Source organism: Pan paniscus, chromosome 20 (genome assembly GCF_029289425.2).
Source record: "Pan paniscus chromosome 20, NHGRI_mPanPan1-v2.0_pri, whole genome shotgun sequence".
Lineage (NCBI taxonomy): Eukaryota > Metazoa > Chordata > Mammalia > Primates > Hominidae > Pan > Pan paniscus.
The window spans coordinates 27,890,258-27,908,546 of NC_073269.2; the positions used below are offsets into that span (position 1 = coordinate 27,890,258).

Here is an 18,289-nt window from a genome sequence, read left to right on the forward strand (position 1 = left end):
TTGAAACTAAAGTTAGCTGCCAGACAATCCAGACCATGCTCCTGCTACAACGACACGATGGATACCAACCCGTCTCTCAAGAATACCCCAAAAATTAAGTTTTTATTTTGCGAAGGTGCCCATGCCACCCCTATGTCATGCCTGAAGTAGTTATTGAGAAAGTTGTCCCTTTTTTCTATAACCAAATAGACAGGAATGAAAGATTCTCCCTGGGGTCTGAACACTTAAGGGAATGAATAACTTCTCCCTCCTCAGGCCCAGTTCCAAGGTGCAAGGCCACTTGTGCAAGTAGCGTGCATCAGCAAGATAGCAGAAGCAGGAAGAGATATGGCCAGGAGACACATTCCACCTGAAGACTGAGAGGGAGGCTGTCCAGTACTATGTAACAGTTGCGTCAGACTGGGACACTTCCTTTTTACAGAGGACTATAAAACCCCTGCCCTGTCCTTACTTGGGGCTGATGCCATTTCAGGCCTCAGCCCGCCTGCACTGAGATGCTCATTAAAACAATGTGTTGCTCCACGTTGCCTCATCTTGTCTGTTGGCACGCTCTCAGGGTTCGAACCAATATAAGAGCCTTGCAATCCGCACCTGCCCAAGCTGATCTGTCAACAAAGAAAATACTTTCATGCCAGGCACGGTGGCTCATGCCTGTAATCCCAGCCCTTTGGGAGGCCGAGGTGGACGGATCACCTGAGGTCAGGAGTTTGAGACCAGCCTGGCCAACATGGTGAAACCCCATCTCTACAAAAACACAAAAATTAGCTGGGCATGATGGCGCATGCCTGTAATCCCAGCTACTTGGAGGCTGAGGCAGGAGAATTGCTTGAACCCTACAGGAAGAGGTTACAGTGAGCCAAGATCACACCACTGCACTCCAGCTGGGGAGACAGAGCAAGACTCAACCACAGAAAAAGAAAAAAAAAAAAAAAAGAAAGAAAAGAAAAGAAAAGAAAAATACTTTCAATACTTCAGGGTATAAATTCAAGTGAGTATTATTTGTGATATGTAAGAAGGCTGGATGGAGAGAGTTAAGGCTCTGATAAATCAGGGAGAATTATTTTAAAGAGATCCTTTCACTGTCATGAGAAGAAAAGGGAAAAGGTAGTTAAAATAATCTTGTTAGGCAAAAGCATCAGAAGTAGAAATGTAAATGATTGCAATTCTAAATACATGACATTCTAGAAGAAAATGTGAACAGTTTTGACCTGGGACACACTTATCTAAGAATCAACCATTTTTTCTCTCTTCTCTAATTCTTTCTCAGGTGAGATTATCTGAACAAATCACCACCTTCATCTTGAGAATGTATCTTCAAAGGCATTAGGATAGACCCTCTGAAGGAAATAGACTGCTCCTGCAGGACCCAGGAGACACCCTAAATACTGTGAGTGCCCCAGCTGCAGAAATGGGAAAGGGAGACCCTCCTCTCCTGAACACACACCCCCATACAGGGTGGAGGAGGCAGTAGGGAGGCCCTGGGAGCTCGCTGAATCCCGAAGCAGCCCATTCCTGCTGGATACCACAGGAATCCATCAGGAGGGAGAACAGAGGAGCAGGGTGTAAAACACTGAAGGGAGAAGGACTTCCCTAGCTCAACTTTGCAAGAATTTGAATGAGGCAAGAAGCCTCCTGGCCAGAACCCAGGGGAAGGCGAGAACCTGGCTTGCAGACTTCACAGGCAGGGAAAAACTAAAGCCCTGTTCTTTCCCAGCTGGGAGGCAGGAAGCCTTAAGAAATTTTCAAGCACAACTTGCCCTCCACCTGGAAACAGACTCGGGGCTGTTGTGGGGGCAAAGTGAAAGTGAGACCCGCTCTTTGGTTTGCATGGGAGCTGAGTGAGGCTTATGACTGCCGGCTTTCCCCCACTTCCCTGACATCCTGTATGACTCAGCAGAGACAGCCATAATCTTCCTAGGTACAAAACTTTAGTGACCTGGGAATCTCACCCCCATCCCCCATAGCAGCTGCAGCAAGACCCGCCCAAGAAGAGTCTGAACTCAGACACATCTAGCACCTCCCGCACCCAATGATTCTTCCCTACCCAACCTGGTAGTGGTAGACAAGGAACATATAATCTTGGGAGTCACACCACTGCACTCCAGTCTTGGAGACAGAGCAAGACTCTGTCTCAAGAAACCACACAAAACACCAAACTATGCAGGCAACAAAGAGCATGATGAATGCAATGGTACCACACATTTCAATATTAACATTGAATGTAAATGGCCTAAATACTCCACTTAAAGGACACAGAACTGCAGAATGAATAAGAACTCACCAATCAACTATCTGCTGTCTTCAGGAGACTCAGCTAATACATAAGGACCCAAATAAACTTAAAGGGGTGGAAAAAGGCATTTCATGCAAATGGACACCCAAAGCAAGCAGGGGTAGCTATTCTTATACCAGACAAAACCAACTTTAAAGCAACAGTGATTAAAAGAGACAAAAAGGGACATTATGTAATGGTAAATGGCCTGGTCCAACAGAAAAACATCACAATCCTAAACATATATGCACCTAACACTGGAGCTCCCAAATTTATAAAACAGTTACTAATAGACCTAAGAAACAAGATAGACAGCAACACTGTAATAGTGGCAAACTTCAATACTCCACTGACAGCACTAGACAGGTCATCAAGACAGAAAGACAACAAAGAAACAATGGATTTAAACTATACCCTGGAACAAATGGACTTAACAGATATTAGAAAACATTTCATCCAACAACCGCAGAACACACATTCTACTCAACAGTGCATGGAACTTTCTCCAAGATAGATCATATGATAGGCCATAAAATGAGCCTCAATAAATTTAAGAAAATTGAAATTATATCAAGCACTCTCTCAGACCACAGTGGAATAAAACTGGAAATCAACTCCCAAAGGAACATTCAAAACCATGCAAATTCATGGAAATTAAATAATCTGCTCCTGAATGAGCACTGGGGCAAAAACAAAATCAATATAGAAATAAAAAAAATCTTCAAACTGAGTGACAATAATGACACAACCTATCAAAACCTCTGGGATACAGCTAAGGTGATGAAGAGGAAACTTCACAGCCCTAAATGCCTACATCAAAAAGTCTGAAAGCAAAAACGGAAAATCTAAGGTCACAACTCAAGGAACTAGAGAAACAAGAACAAACCAAACCGAAACCCAACAGAAAAAAAGGAAAGAACCAAGATCAGAGCAGAACTAAATAAAATTCAAACAAAAAAATACAAAAGGTAAATGAAACAAAAAGTGCTTATTTGAAAAGATAAATAAAACTGATAGACCATTAGCAAGATTAACCAAGAAAAGAAGAGAGAAAATCCAAATAACCTCACTGAGAAATGAAACAGGAGATATAATAACTGACACCACTGAAATACAAAGAGTCATTCAAGACTACTATGAACACCTTTACACACATAAACTAGAAAACCTAGAAGAGATGAATAAATTCCTGGAAAGATACAACCCTCCTAGCTTAAATCAGGAGGCATTAGATACCCTGAACAGACCAAAAACAAGCAGTGAGATTAAAATGGTAATTTAAAAATTACCAACAAAAAAAGTCCAGGACCAGATGGATTCACAGCAGAATTCTACCAGATATTCAAAGAATTACTACCAATTCTTTTGACACTATTCCACAAGACAGAGAAAGGAGGAACCCTCCCTAATTCATTCTATGAGGTCAGCATCACCCTAATACCAAAACCAGAAAAAGACACGACCAAAGAAGAAAACTACAGACCAATATCCTTGATAAACATTGATGCTAATATCCTTAACAAAATACTAGCTAACAATATCCAAAAACATGTCGAAAAGATTATCCACCATGATCAAGCTGATTTCATACCAGGTATGCAGGGATGGTTTAACACACACAAGTCAAGAAATGTGATACACCACATAAATAGAATTGAAAACAAAAATCACATGATCATCTGAATAGATGCAGAAAAAAAATTGACAATATTTAGCATCCCTTTATGATTAAACCTCTCAGCAAAGTTGGCATACAAGGGACACAGCTTAATGTAATAAATAAAAGCTATCTATGACAAGCCCACAGCCAACATAATACTGAATAGAAAAAAGTTGAAAGCATTTCCTTTGAGAACGGGAACAAGACAAGGATGCCCACTCTCACTACTCCTCTTCAACATAGCCCTGGAAGTCCTAGCCAGAGAAATCAGACAAGAGAAAGAAATGAAGGGCATCCAAATCAGTCAACAGGAAGTCATACTGTCCACTTGCTGATGATGTGATCATTTACCTTGAAAACCCTCAGGACTCCTCCAGAAAGCTCCTAAAACTGATAAAACAATTCAGCAAAGTTTCAGGATACGAGATTAATGTACACAACTCAGTAGCTCTTCTAATAACCAACAGCAACCAAATGGAGAATTAAATCAAGAACTCAACCTCTTTTACAATAGCGGGAAAAAAATTATATGAATATACCTAATGAAGGAGTCGAAAGACCTGTACAAGGAAAACTACAAAACACTGCTGAAACAAATCATAGACAACACAAAGACATGGAAACACATCCCATGCACAAGCATGGGTAGAATAATTTGTGAAAATGACCATACTGCCAAAAGCAATCTATAAATTCAACACAATCCCCATCAAAAAACCACCGTCATTCTTCACAGAGTTAGAAAAAACAATTCTAAAATTCATATAGAACCAAAAAAGAGCCTGCACAGCCAAAGCAAGACTAAGCAAAAAGAACAAATCTGGAGGCACCACACTACCTGATTTCAAACTATACTGTAAGGCCATGGTCACCAAAACAGCATGGTGCTGGTATAAAAATAGGCACATAGACCAATGGAACAGAGAACCCAGAAATAAACCCAAATAATTACAGCCAAGCAATCTTCAAAAAAGCAAACAAAAACATAAAGTGGGGAAGTATACCCTTTCAACAAATGGTTCTGGGATAATTGGCTAGCCACATGTAGAATGAAACTGGATCCTCATCTCTCACCTTATAAAAGAAACCAACTCAAGATGGATTAAGGACTTCAACCTAAGATCAGAAACTATAAAAATTCTGGAAGATAAAATTGGAAAAAAACCCTTCTAGGCATTGGCTAGGCAAAAATTTCATGACCAAAAACCCAAAAGCAAATGCAACAAAAACAAAGATAAATAGCTGGGACCTAGTTAAACTAAAGAGTTTTTGCATGGCAAAAGGAACAGTCAGCAGAGTAAACAGACAACTCACACAGTGGGAGAAAATCTTCACAATCTATACATCTGACAATGGATTAGTATCCAGAATCTACAACAAACTCAATCTATACCTCTGACAAAAGATTAATATCCAGAATCTACAACAAACTCAAGCAAATCAGTAAGGAAAAAAACAATCGCATCAAAAAGTGGGCTAAGGACATGAATAGAAAATTCTCAAAAGAAGATATACAAATGGCCAACAAACATATAAAAAATGGTTACCATCACTAATGATCAAAGAAATGCAAATCAAACCCACAATGCGATACCACCTTATTCCTGCAAGAATAGCCATAATCAAAAGATCAAACAACTGTAGATGTTGGCATGGATGTGGCAATCAGGGAACACATCTATACTGCTGGTGAGAATGTAAACTGATAGAGCCACTATGGAGAACATATAAATGCATATGGAAAACAGTGTGGAGAGTCTGTAAAGAACTAAAAGTAGAACTAGCATTTGATCCAGCAATCCCACTACTGAGTATCTACCCAGAGAAAAAGAAATGATTATTTGAAAAACGTACTTGCAGATGCATGTTTCTAGCAGCACAATTCACAATTGTAAAATCGTGGAACCAACTGAAATGCCCAGGAATTAACGCGTGGGTAAAGAATCTGTGAAATATATATATATATGTGTGTGTATATATATATAAATATATAAACACTTAAAATGTATATATACACACACACGCACACACACATACATATATATATGTTGGAATACTACTCAGTAACAAAAAGGAATGAATTAACAGCATTTGCAATGTCCTGGATGAGACTGGAGACTATTATTCTAAGAATGGTAAACCAAATATCGTATTTTCTCACTGATATGTGGGAGGTATGCTATGAGGATGCAAAGACATAAGAATAATACAATGGACTTTGGGTACTTGCGGGGAAGAGTGAAAGGGGAAGGGATAAAATATAGCATATATGGTGCAGTGTATACTGCTTGGGTGATGGATGCACCAGGATCTCACAAATCACCACTAAAGAACTTACTCAACTAACCAAATACCACCTGTACATAAGTAACTTATGGAACAATAAAATTTTAAAAAAGTATTTTTATAATTACAGACAGGCTCACATAATGAATTCTTCATAAACTATTACACAGGCCAGCCGGGCCTGGTACCTCATGCCTGTAATCCCAGCACTTTGGGAGGCCGAGGTGAGTGGATCACCTGAGGTCACGAGTTGGAGACCAGTTTGACCAACATGGTGAAACCCTGTCTCTACTAAAAATACAAAAATTAGTCCATGCGAGGTGGCTCACGCCTGTAATCCAGCACTTTGGGAGGCAGAGACGGGTGGATCACGAGGTCAGGAATTTGAGACCAGCCTGACCAAAACGGTGAAACCCCGTCTCTACTAAAAATACAAAAATGAGCCAGGCGTGGTGATGCATGCCTGTAATCTCAGCTACTCAGGAGGCTGAGGCAGGAGAACTGCTTGAACCTGAAAGGTGGAGGTTGCAGTGAGCCCAGATTGCACCATTGCACTCCAGCCCAGGAGAAAGATTAAGACTCTGTCTCAAAAACAAACAAACAACAACAACAACAACAACAAAAAACAATTAAGCAAACAAAAAACCTATTAAACAACAACAACAAAAAATTATGGGTCTAGCATGAGTACCAGTCAAGTTAAAACAGAATTTGCATGGGGAGACTCTGAACCATAAGCCAAAAGATTGTACAGCAAGAAATTCAATACAAAGCAGAGTATAAATTTGCTTTCAGTATTTTTGAGAATTTTTGTTTTGTAGTAAATTAGACACCTTCTTAAAATGATTTTGTTCCAATATTGCTTTTTTCTGCTAAAAATAGTTTCAAACTTAAACACACTCCATAATTTATTTACACCTAAGATTCATCTTAGACTAATAGATATGTATATTTAACTCTATGTAAATCAATACTAACAGTCCATATGTGCTTGCAGGCAGAGGCCACATGTTCGAAGAAAAATATATGAAAAATTTAAAAAAGATTTATTCGGGACTCAGAAATATATGGATTTTACTTATGTTTGTATATAAGTTTTATTATGACCATAAAAATAATCCTGTAGTCAATAACAATTTAATTGTACATTTAAAAATAACTAAAACTGTAGAATTGAATTATTTGTAATACAAAGAATAAATGCTAGAGATAATGGAGACCGCATTTAGTCTAATGTGATTGTTATATATTGTATGTCCGTATCAAAATATGCCACATATGGCATAATATGTACACATATTAGGTATCCACAAAAATTAAGTCAAATAAATTTAAATGTGAAAATAAAAATAAAAATTTAGCCTATGGGAACAATATTCTTTAACTTAATGGCAATTAAAACTCACTGGCAAAAAAAATCACTAGAGATGTCAGTCCATTATCTTACCAAATAGTGTATTTTTACCATCTTTTACCTACACCCTTGAGTAAGGTGGAATAGGTTAAAGTTACTGGCATAATAACACTTCATTGAATTCATGATAGTATTTAACATGTTAAAACTGTTTAGTTGAAAAGTTCACATGCAATTTATAATTTAAAAATATGCTGCATATATTTCATAAAAATACAATAAATCATACTAAACTTTAACTAAAATTAAGAATGTTTTTCTTTCATAATAATGCAGAATATTAATCTGAACACCTACCTCATGCATCACTCGATATTATAAGTTAACCACATAAAGATCCTCTCTACTTAAATTTTCATCATGCATCTTACATTTTTAATGTCCTTACCTTTCCATAGAAAAGGTCATAAATAATGCCTCTTCATATTTGTAATGCTTTTTCAAAATAAATACTCTTCTGTACTTTAAAGACATATTTTCTGATCAATCGTTTGACAGTAATTACACTTCTTATTTAGTATGAACGCTCTGATTTTGAGTACGATGTGAGCAGGTATTAATGGCTTTTTGTCTATATTTGTTCACTTTTTCTCAAGTATAAATGCTTTCCTATGCATTAAGGTGTGAGCATTGGTTCAAAGCTTGGCCACATTGTTCACACTGGTAGTTTTCTCCAGTATGAATTATCTTGAGTGTGACAATCATTTAGAGGCTTTGTCACATTCTTCACATTTCTAGGATTTCTCAGCAGCATGATTTTCTTGATGTTTAGAAAAGTTTGACGTGTCAAAAGCGTTGGCACATCTTTCAGGTTTGTAGAGTTTCTCTCCAGTATGAATAATCTTATGTCTGTTAAGAATTCAGGACTTTTTATAGACTTTACCACATTATTCACACTTGTAAGATTTCTCTTCAATATGAGTTATCTTATCTGTAGTAAGGTGTGAAAACTGGTTAAAGGCTTTGCCAAATTTTTCCTGTTTGCAGGGTTGCTGTCCAGTATGAATTTTCTTATGTCTGGTTAGGGCTGAGGACCAGAAAAAGGATTTGCCACATTCTTCACATTTGTAGAGTTTTACTCCAGTATGAATTACCTTATGTTTAGTAAAGGTTGAAGACCGGTTAAAAGATTTGCCACATTCTTTATATTTGTAGGGTTTCTCTCTAGTATGAATTTTCTTTTTTTTTGAGACGGAGTCTCGCTCTGTCGCCCAGGCTTGAGAGTAGTGGCGCGATCTCAGCTCACTGCAAGCTCCGCCCTCCCGGGTTCACGCCATTCTCCTGCCTCAGCCTCCCGCATAGCTGGGACTACAGGCGCCTGCCACCATGCCCGGCTAATTTTTTGTATTTTTTAGTAGAGACGGGGTTTCACTGTGTTAGCCAGGATGGTCTCGATCTCCTGACCTCGTGATCCGCCTGCCTCGGCCTCCCAAAGTGCTGGGATTACAGGCGTGATAGTATGAATTTTCTTATGGTTAGTAAGGATTGAAGACTGGTTAAAGGCTTTGCCACATTTTTCACATTTGTAGGGTTTCTCTCCAGTGTGAATTATCTTATGTTTAGTAAGAGCTGAGGACTCTTTAAAGGCTTTGCCACATTCTCCACATTTGTAGGGTTTCTCTCCGGTGTGCAACCTCTTATGTCTAGTTAGGGTTGAAGATTGGCTAAATGCTTTGCCACATTCTTCACATTTGTAGGGTTTCTCTCTAGTATGAATTCTCTTATGTCCATTTAGGGTTGAGGATGATATAAATGCTTTGCCACATTCTTCACACTTGTAAGGTTTCTCTCCAGTATGAATTATCTTATGTGTGGTAAGCTTTGAGGATCGATTAAAAGCTTTGCCACATTCTTCACATTTGTATGGTTTCTCTCCAGTGTGCATCCTCGTATGTCTAGTTAGGGTTGAGGATTGGCTAAATGCTTTGCCACATTCTTCACATTTGTAGGGTTTCTCTCCAGTATGAATTATCTTATGTTCAGTAAGAGTTGAAGATTTCCTAAAAGCTTTGCCACATTCTTCACATTTGTAGGGTTTCTCTCCAGTATGAATTATCTTATGTGTAGTAAGGGTTGAGGATTGGCTAAAAGCTTTGCCACATTCTTCACATTTGTAGGGTTTCTCTCCAGTGTGCATCCTCTTATGTGTAGTAAGGTGTGAAGGCTGGCTAAATGCTTTGCCACATTCTTCACATTTGTAGGTTTTCTCTCTGGTATGAATTCTCTTATGTTCAGTAAGGGTTGAGGACCAGATAATTGCTTTGTCACATTCTTCACTCTTGGAAGATTTCTCTTTAGTATGAATTATCTTATGTGTCATAAGATTTGAAGATTGATTAAAAGCTTTGCCACATTCTTCACATTTGTAGAGTTTCTCTCCAGCATGTATTATTTTATGTTTAGCAAGGGCTGAGGAGTGCTTAAAAGCTTTGCCACATTCTTTACATTTGTAGGGTTTCTCTCCAGTATGAATTGTCTTATGCTTATTAAGGGTTGAGGAACGGCTAAAAGCTTTGCCACATTCTTCACATTTGTAGGGCTTCTCTCCAGTGTGTATCCTCTTATGTCTAGTTAGGGTTGAAGACCATATAAATGCTTTGCCACATTCTTTACATTTGAAGGGTTTCTCTCTAGTATGAATTCTTTTATGTTTAGTAAGGCTTGAGGACCAGTTAAATGCTTTGCCACATTCTTCACACTTGTAAGGTTTCTCTCCAGTATGAATAAACTTATGTATAGTAAGATTTGAAGATCGATTAAAAGCTTTGCCACATTCTTCACATTTGTAGAGTTTCTCTCCAGCATGTATTATTTTATGTTTAGTAAGGGTTGAGAGTCGCTTAAAAGTTTTGTCACATTCTTTACATTTGTAGGGTTTCTCTTCAGTATGAGTTATCTTATGATTAGCAAGGGTTGAGGAATTGCTAAAAGCTTTGCCACATTCTTTACATTTGTAGGGTTTCTCTCCAGTATGAATTCTCTTATGTTTAGCAAGGGCTGAAGAATGGCTAAAAGCTTTGCCACATTCTTCACATTTGTAGGGTTTCTCTCCAGTGTGTATCCTCTTATGTCTTCTTAGGGTTGAGGACCATAGAAATGCTTTGCCACATTCTTCACACTTGTAAGACTTCTCTCCAGTATGAATTATCTTATGTGTAGAAAGACTTGAGGATTGATTAAAAGCTTTGCCACATTCTTCACATTTGTAGAGTTTCTTTCCAGCATGAATTATTTTATGTGTAGTAAGGGTTGAGAATTGCTTAAAAGCTTTGCCACATTCTTTACATTTGTAGGGTTTCTCTCTACTATGAATTATCTTATGTTTATTAAGGGTTAAGGATTGTCTAAAAGCTTTGCCATTTTCTTCAAATTTGTAGGGTTTCTCTCCAGTATGAATTATCTTATGTTTAGTAAGGGTTGAGGATTGCCTAAAAGCTTTGCCACATTCTTCACATTTGTAGGGCTTCTCTCCAGTGTGTATCCTCTTATGTCTAGTTAGGGTTGAAGACCATATAAATGCTTTGCCACATTCTTTACATTTGAAGGGTTTCTCTCTAGTATGAAATCTTTTATGTTTAGTAAGGCTTGAGGACCAGTTAAATGCTTTGCCACATTCTTCACACTTGTAAGGTTTCTCTCCAGTATGAATAAACTTATGTATAGTAAGATTTGAAGATCGATTAAAAGCTTTGCCACATTCTTCACATTTGTAGAGTTTCTCTCCAGCATGTATTATTTTATGTTTAGTAAGGGTTGAGAGTCGCTTAAAAGCTTTGTCACATTCTTTACATTTGTAGGGTTTCTCTTCAGTATGAGTTATCTTATGATTAGCAAGGGTTGAGGAATTGCTAAAAGCTTTGCCACATTCTTTACATTTGTAGGGTTTCTCTCCAGTATGAATTCTCTTATGTTTAGCAAGGGTTGAAGAACGGCTAAAAGCTTTGCCACATTCTTCACATTTGTAGGGTTTCTCTCCAGTATGAATTCTCTTATGTTTAGCAAGGGTTGAAGAATGGCTAAAAGCTTTGCCACATTCTTCACATTTGTAGGGTTTCTCTCCAGTGTGTATCCTCTTATGTCTAGTTAGGGTTGAGGACAATAGAAATGCTTTGCCACATTCTTCACACTTGTAGATTTTCTCTTTAGCACAAATTATTTTATGTGTAGTAAGGGTTGAGAGCTGCTTAAAAGCTTTGCCACATTCTTCACATTTGTAGGGTTTATCTTCAGTATGAATTTCCGTATGATTAGTAAGGGTTGAGGACCAATGAAAGGTTTTTTCACATTCTTTACATTTATAGGACTTCTCTGTAATATAAACGCATTTATGTTGGGTTTTGTGTAAATGGATGCAAAATGACTTGACACATTTTTTACATTTGAAGCATTTCTTTCCAGTATGTCTTATCGTATGTCTGTTTGAATTTAAAAATTTATAGAAGACTTTCAAATATTTACCACATTGAAATACTTTGCTCTGGGCAGTTGTGAGACACTGGTTAAGTTTATTATAACCTTCTTTGTGCACCTTACACTCATCCACACTTTTACAACCTTTTCTTAACTGTAAATTCTCATGTCCACATTTTTCATATTTTCTCAGTAATACTTTTTGAAAAGAATCTTCCATGCTCTGCTCTGGCCAAAAGTCTTGAGGAAAATGAGGACATATACCTGAAAAAAAAAAAACTAAAAATAATAAATTACTCCACTCACCTAGACTCACATGAATATAGTTTAAAAATCTTACCTACAAAATTATACAAACTACATAAACAACATGGCACTGCAAAATACCACAGGCCCTAATTCTATTTTTGTTTTTTTGTTTGTTTGTTTTTGAGACGGAGTCTCGCTCTGTCACCCAGGCTGGAGTGCAGTGGCGCAATCTTGGCTCACAGCAAGCCCTGCCTCCTGGGTTCACGCCATTACCCTGCACAGGCCCTAATTCTTTCATAGACATATATATGTAACAAAAACATACAGATCAAATTACATCTATGGAAAACTTATGAATGAGTTAAGTGTGTGCAGTGTCTCAGGGGAGCACAATGCAAAAAACCACACAGAAAAAAAAGAAAAGTCTGTTAAATTTACTTGACACAGCTTTTCCTGCTTCCCATTATAACAGAGTGCCTTTAGAAGTAAATTGCCAACTCCTGGTTTATGTTTTAAAAGAAAGGTAAAATAGTAGCCCATTCATTTTTATTTACAGCTTTTAGGGGCTTTTCCTGACACTGATTTCCCTCTCTCATGACATAAGTGTTGAAAGAAACCGTGGCATAATTTGGAATGAAAGTTTGAGTCTGCTGAGACCAAAGAAAAATGTTACAGCAGCAGAGAGACTGCAGTACTACAGAAAGGAAACAGGCATAGCAAGTGATTACTGACTCCTACAAAGTAACATAAGTAAACACTCTTAATTAAGACATAAACACAAAATTTCAGACAACACATATCCTAAGAACATATTTGAGAAATTCCCATAATCATTAGACAAGACAGTTGTTTTCAAACTATGCCAGGACAAAACTACATTATAAAGACTTTGACAGTTAGCTTTTTTAAATGTCCAAATCTCAATCAAAGATTATAATGTATACAAAATAGGGCAATATGATGCCACCAAAATATTATAAAATTTTCTGAAAGAAACCATAAAAAAGATGTATACATTAATTTTATGAATTGGTAATGAATAATACTCACTGATTAAAATAGGAACAAAGACAACTATGGAAAATCGGAAAAATGAGGATGAGAACAAAAATATTTAAGATTTCAAAAAAACAGAAATTATGGAGGTAAAAATATAAAAACTGATAGATCCTAAAAGTAAGAAAAAATGATGTAAAAATGAAGCTCAACAAACTAGGATCACAGAAAGATATTTATAACAAACACATATATAAGCACAATTTCAAAAGTCACAGACAAAAAAAAATCTTTGAAGCTGCAAAATAAAAGTGATGTGCCAGGCCAGGCCAGGCCAGGCATGGTGGCTCACACCTGTATTTTAGGCACTTTGGGAGGCCAAGGAGGACAGATCACCTAAGGTCAGGAGTTCAAGGCCAGCCTGGCCAACATGGTGAAACCCCGTCTCTACTAAAACTACAAAAATTAGCCAGGTGTGGTGACACATGCCTGTAATCCCAGCTACTTGGGAGGCTGAGGCAGATTATGAGGTCAGGAGTTCGAGATCAGCCTGACCAACATGGAGAAAACCCCTCTCTACTAAAAATACAAAATTAGCTGTGCGTGGTGGCACATGCCTGTAATCCCAGCTACTCAAAGACTGAGGCAGGAGAATCACTTGAACCCAGGAGGCAGTGGTTGTGGTGAGCCGAGATCATGCCATTGCACTCCAGCCTGGGCAACAAGAGCAAAATTCCATCTCAAGAAAAAAAAAAATGGTAGTTGTTTAATATGTATTAAGATTTAGCTTGCAAGGTAAAAACATTTTAGCAATATGTTGCATGAAAATTTCAAGATGATTAATATGACTAAATTAAATATTTATTTTCTGGTAAATTTTGTTTTTTTTGACAAGTAAAAATAATAATAACTAAAAGTACAGAGTTATGATAGTTTTAAATTATATTCACATTTAAAAGTGTTTCTCCCATAAAAAATATAGATTCAGAAATAAATAGGATGTTGAAATTATAAGAATTTTATGACTACTCAGCTACACAGGATTAGAAAATCATTCACAACAAACCCACACAACAAATATACAAGTTATAAAAAATACAACAATAATATTTATACAGGCAAACAAACATAGAGATAATTCTATTGGAAAAAGACATATGGCTCAATCATATTTGATGTTGCTCCAGACTGTCTTAAATTGCATAAAGTTAAATATTGACATGCACAATTATTATACTAAAATATCAAAGCACAATTAACAGATGTGTAGTGGCATACCCTAAAATATATAACACAAAAATATACAATTGCAAAACCAAATTAAAACATGGAATGTAAACTTCATTAGACACCATCAACTAGATTAATATATTCATTAAAAAATCTTAGAAGAATATGGGAAAAAATAATACAGAGATTACTTGAAAATAAAAAAAGGTGAGAAATTCCCAAATTTTGATGTAATAAAAGAAAAAAAATTCTAACCAAGAATACTTGATTTAAATTTATTTCACTTTAAAAAGAAGATGAAAATAAAAGATTTCCAAAATAAAAAGTGAGCGTGTTCATCACCACTAGCACAGTTCTACAAAAAAAAAAAAAAAAGCTACATGGTGTCCAGGCACTGTGGGCTGATGCCTGTAATCCTACAGTTTTAGGAGGCAAGCCTGTCAGAACACTAGAAACCAGGAGTTTCAGATCAGCCTGAGTAATGTGAGACTCTGCAAATAACAATAAGAAATGCTGAAATGAGTCACTAAAATGAGTCAGTTTTGTTTTAAAAAAAATACTGGACAGTATCATAAAACCATATATAAAATAAAGCTCTCTATTAAATGTAAATACACAGACAAACATAGAAGTCTTTTTTTTTTTTAATTGATCATTCTTGGGTGTTTCTCGCAGAGGGGGATTTGGCAGGGTCATAGGACAATAGTGAAGGGAAGGTCAGCAGATAAACAAGTGAACAAAGGTCTCTGGTTTTCCTAGGCAGAGGACCCTGCGGCCTTCCACAGTGTTTGTGTCCCTGGGTACTTGAGATTAGGGAGTGGTGATGACTCTTAACGAGCATGCTGCCTTCAAGCATCTGTTTCACAAAGCACATCTTGCACCGCCCTTAATCCATTTAACCCTGAGTGGACACAGCACATGTTTCAGAGAGCACAGGGTTGGGGGTGAGGTCATAGATCAACAGGATCCCAAGGCAGAAGAATTTTTCTTAGTACAGAACAAAGTGAAAAGTCTCCCATGTCTACTTCTTTCTACACAGACACAGCAACCATCCGATTTCTCAATCTTTTCCCCACCTTTCCCCCTCCTCTATTCCACAAAACCACCATTATCATCATGGCCCGTTCTCAATGAGCCGTTGGGTACACCTCCCAGACGGGGTGGTGGCCGGGCAGAGGGGCTCCTCACTTCCCAGTAGGGGCGGCCGGGCAGAGGCGCCCCTCACCTCCCGGACGGGGCGGCTGGCCGGGCAGGGGGCTGACCCCCCCACCTCCCTCCTGGACGGGGCGGATGGCCGGGTAGGGGGCTGACCCCCCTACCTCCCTCCCAGATGGGGCGGCTGGCCGGGCGGGGGGCTGACCAGAAGTCTTTACTATCATAATGATGATGCTTAAAATCCTTAAAGATCTTCTATAGAATATTTAAAACAGAATAAAAATGGTAATTGTAGACACCAAAATCCCATTTTCGATAAATAGAAGATTCATATAAAAATGAATAAGAAAACAGAAAACCTAGACAACATTATACACTGATTTATCATTCTGCATATAGAGGAATACCTGAGAATGGATAATTTATTAAAAAACCAAGTTTATTTGGCTCACAATTCAGCAGACTGTATAAAAAGTCTGTGCCAGCATCTGCTTCTGGTGAGAGTGTCAGCAAACTTACAATCACGGTTGAAGGCAAAGATTAACTGTACACACCACAAGATAACAGACAGAGCAAGTACGAGGTGAAGGAGCCAGGTTCTTCTAACAAACCAGCTTTCATTTGAATTAATAAAGTGCACACATTTTGATTACCAAGAGGATGGTGCCAAACTATTCATAAGGACTCTGCCCCATGACCCAAACACCTCCTACCAGGTCCGACATCTAACATCAACAATTACATTGCAGCATAAGGTTTGAGTAACATCAACATCAATACCACATTATAGACCAACTAGGTTTAACAGACATGTACAAAACTTTTCAGTCAAAAGCAAGGGAATACGCAATATTTTTATTTGCACCTGGTGTATTCTGTTACGACACATACTAAGTTTTATTAAATTTAAGAATGCCAGGTGGGTGGTGTAGCTCATGCCTATAATCCCAACACTTAGAGAGACCAAGGTGTGAGGATCACTTAGAGCTAAAAGTTTCAGGCCAGCCTGGGCAACATAGTGAGACCCTATCCCTACAAAATAATCAAATAATTATTCAGACATGGTACTTTGTTTGTAGTCCCAACTACTTGAGAGACTTAGGTGGAAAGATAACTTGAGCCCAGTGGGTTGAGGCTGCAGTGAGTCAAGATTATGCCAATACACTCCAGCCTGGGTGACAGAGTAAGATCCTGTCTCCAAACAAAAACAACAAACACAAAAAAACAACAAATAAATTTAAGAATATCAATATTATCCACTTTGTGTTTTCTGACCAAAACTCAATTAAACTGGAGATTAAAACTGAAAAATCCAAAAATACATGAAAATAAAAAACTCAACATATTTTTGCACAGGAATAAAAAAATTAATTTTTCAAAGATGTCAATACAACCAACAGTGGTACACAAATTCAATATAATCTTTATAAAAATCCCAACAGTAGTTTTTTAAAGAAATACTGTTTGAGATGTTAAAATTTTGTTACGAACTATAGCCAAACACCCATGGAAAAAAAACAAAGGCATTATAACTTCTGATTTTGAAACGTACTAAAAGCAACAATAACAAAAACAATGAGGTACTCACACAGACAGATAAACAGATGAAAGAACAGAGTAGAGAGGCCAGAAATGAACCCTTCTGTATATGGCCAAATAATCTCCCACAAAATTGACATGAGCACACAATGGAAGATAATCTTTTCAAAAAATTCTGTTAGAAACTGAATATCCATTCTGATAAAATAAAGATTATTTCCTTAAACCATATGTGAAAATCTTTTAATTAGACAGAAGAAGGTAACTTTGTTGTTGTTGCTGTTTTATTATTGTTGTTTTTTGAGATGGAGTCTCACTGTTACCCAGGCTGGAGTGCAGTGGCACAGTCTCGGCTCACTGCAACCTCCGCCTCCCGGGTTCAAGCGATTACCCTGCCTCAGCCACCCGAGTAGCTGGGATTACAGGCACCGGGCACAGCATCTGGCTAATTTATGTATTTTTAGTAGAGACAGGGTTTCACCACATTGGCCAGGCTGGTCTCAAAATCTTGACCTCGTGATCCACCCACCTCAGCCTCCCAAAGCGCTGGGCCACGAGGCCCAGCCGCATAAATTTTTAATCTCTTAAACACATAGAGGGGAGGCAGGGCACTGTGGCTCATGCCTGTAATCCCAGCACTTTGGGAGGCTGAGACAGGTGGATCACGAGGTGAGGAGTTCAAGACCAGACCAGCCTGAACAAGATGGTGAAAACCTGTCTCTACTAAAAATACAAAAATTAGCCAGGCGGGGCGGCACGTGCCTGTAGTCTCAGCTACTCAGGAGGCTGAGGCAGAAGAATTGCTTGAACCCGGGAGGTGGGGGTTGCAGTGAGCCAAGATCACACCATTACACTCCAGCCTGGGTGACAGAGCGAAACTCCCTCTCTCTCTCTCTCTCTCTCTCTCTATGAAACACATGACATTAGTCTTGGTGCCAAATTCTTAGATACAACATTAAATGCATGAGCAACAAAGAAAAAAACCAGAATAATTTAACTACACTACACTTCAAAATTTCTGCATATTTAAGTAAACATTTAATAAAGAAATAATGCCTCCTATAAAATGGATGAAAAT

The 18,289-nt window shown here is 37.9% G+C and overlaps 1 protein-coding gene across 18 annotated transcripts in view; it reads right to left on the reverse strand.

Annotated features, from left to right (window-relative positions):
• ZNF91 (zinc finger protein 91) overlaps nucleotides 1-18,289 on the reverse strand; it is a 101,767-nt gene that overhangs the window by 56,966 nt on the left and 26,512 nt on the right. For 16 of the 18 annotated variants that reach the window (XM_063600086.1, XM_063600082.1, XM_063600084.1 and 13 more), the window contains one exon: nucleotides 8,021-12,306. The exons of 1 other annotated variant lie outside the window; for it this stretch is intronic. In XM_063600086.1, the coding sequence (XP_063456156.1) occupies nucleotides 8,984-12,306 (3,323 nt within the window). In that variant the 3' untranslated portion in view covers nucleotides 8,021-8,983. The remainder of the gene's footprint in view (nucleotides 1-8,020; nucleotides 12,307-18,289) is intronic. One more of the 18 variants, XM_063600090.1, reaches the window with a different exon arrangement.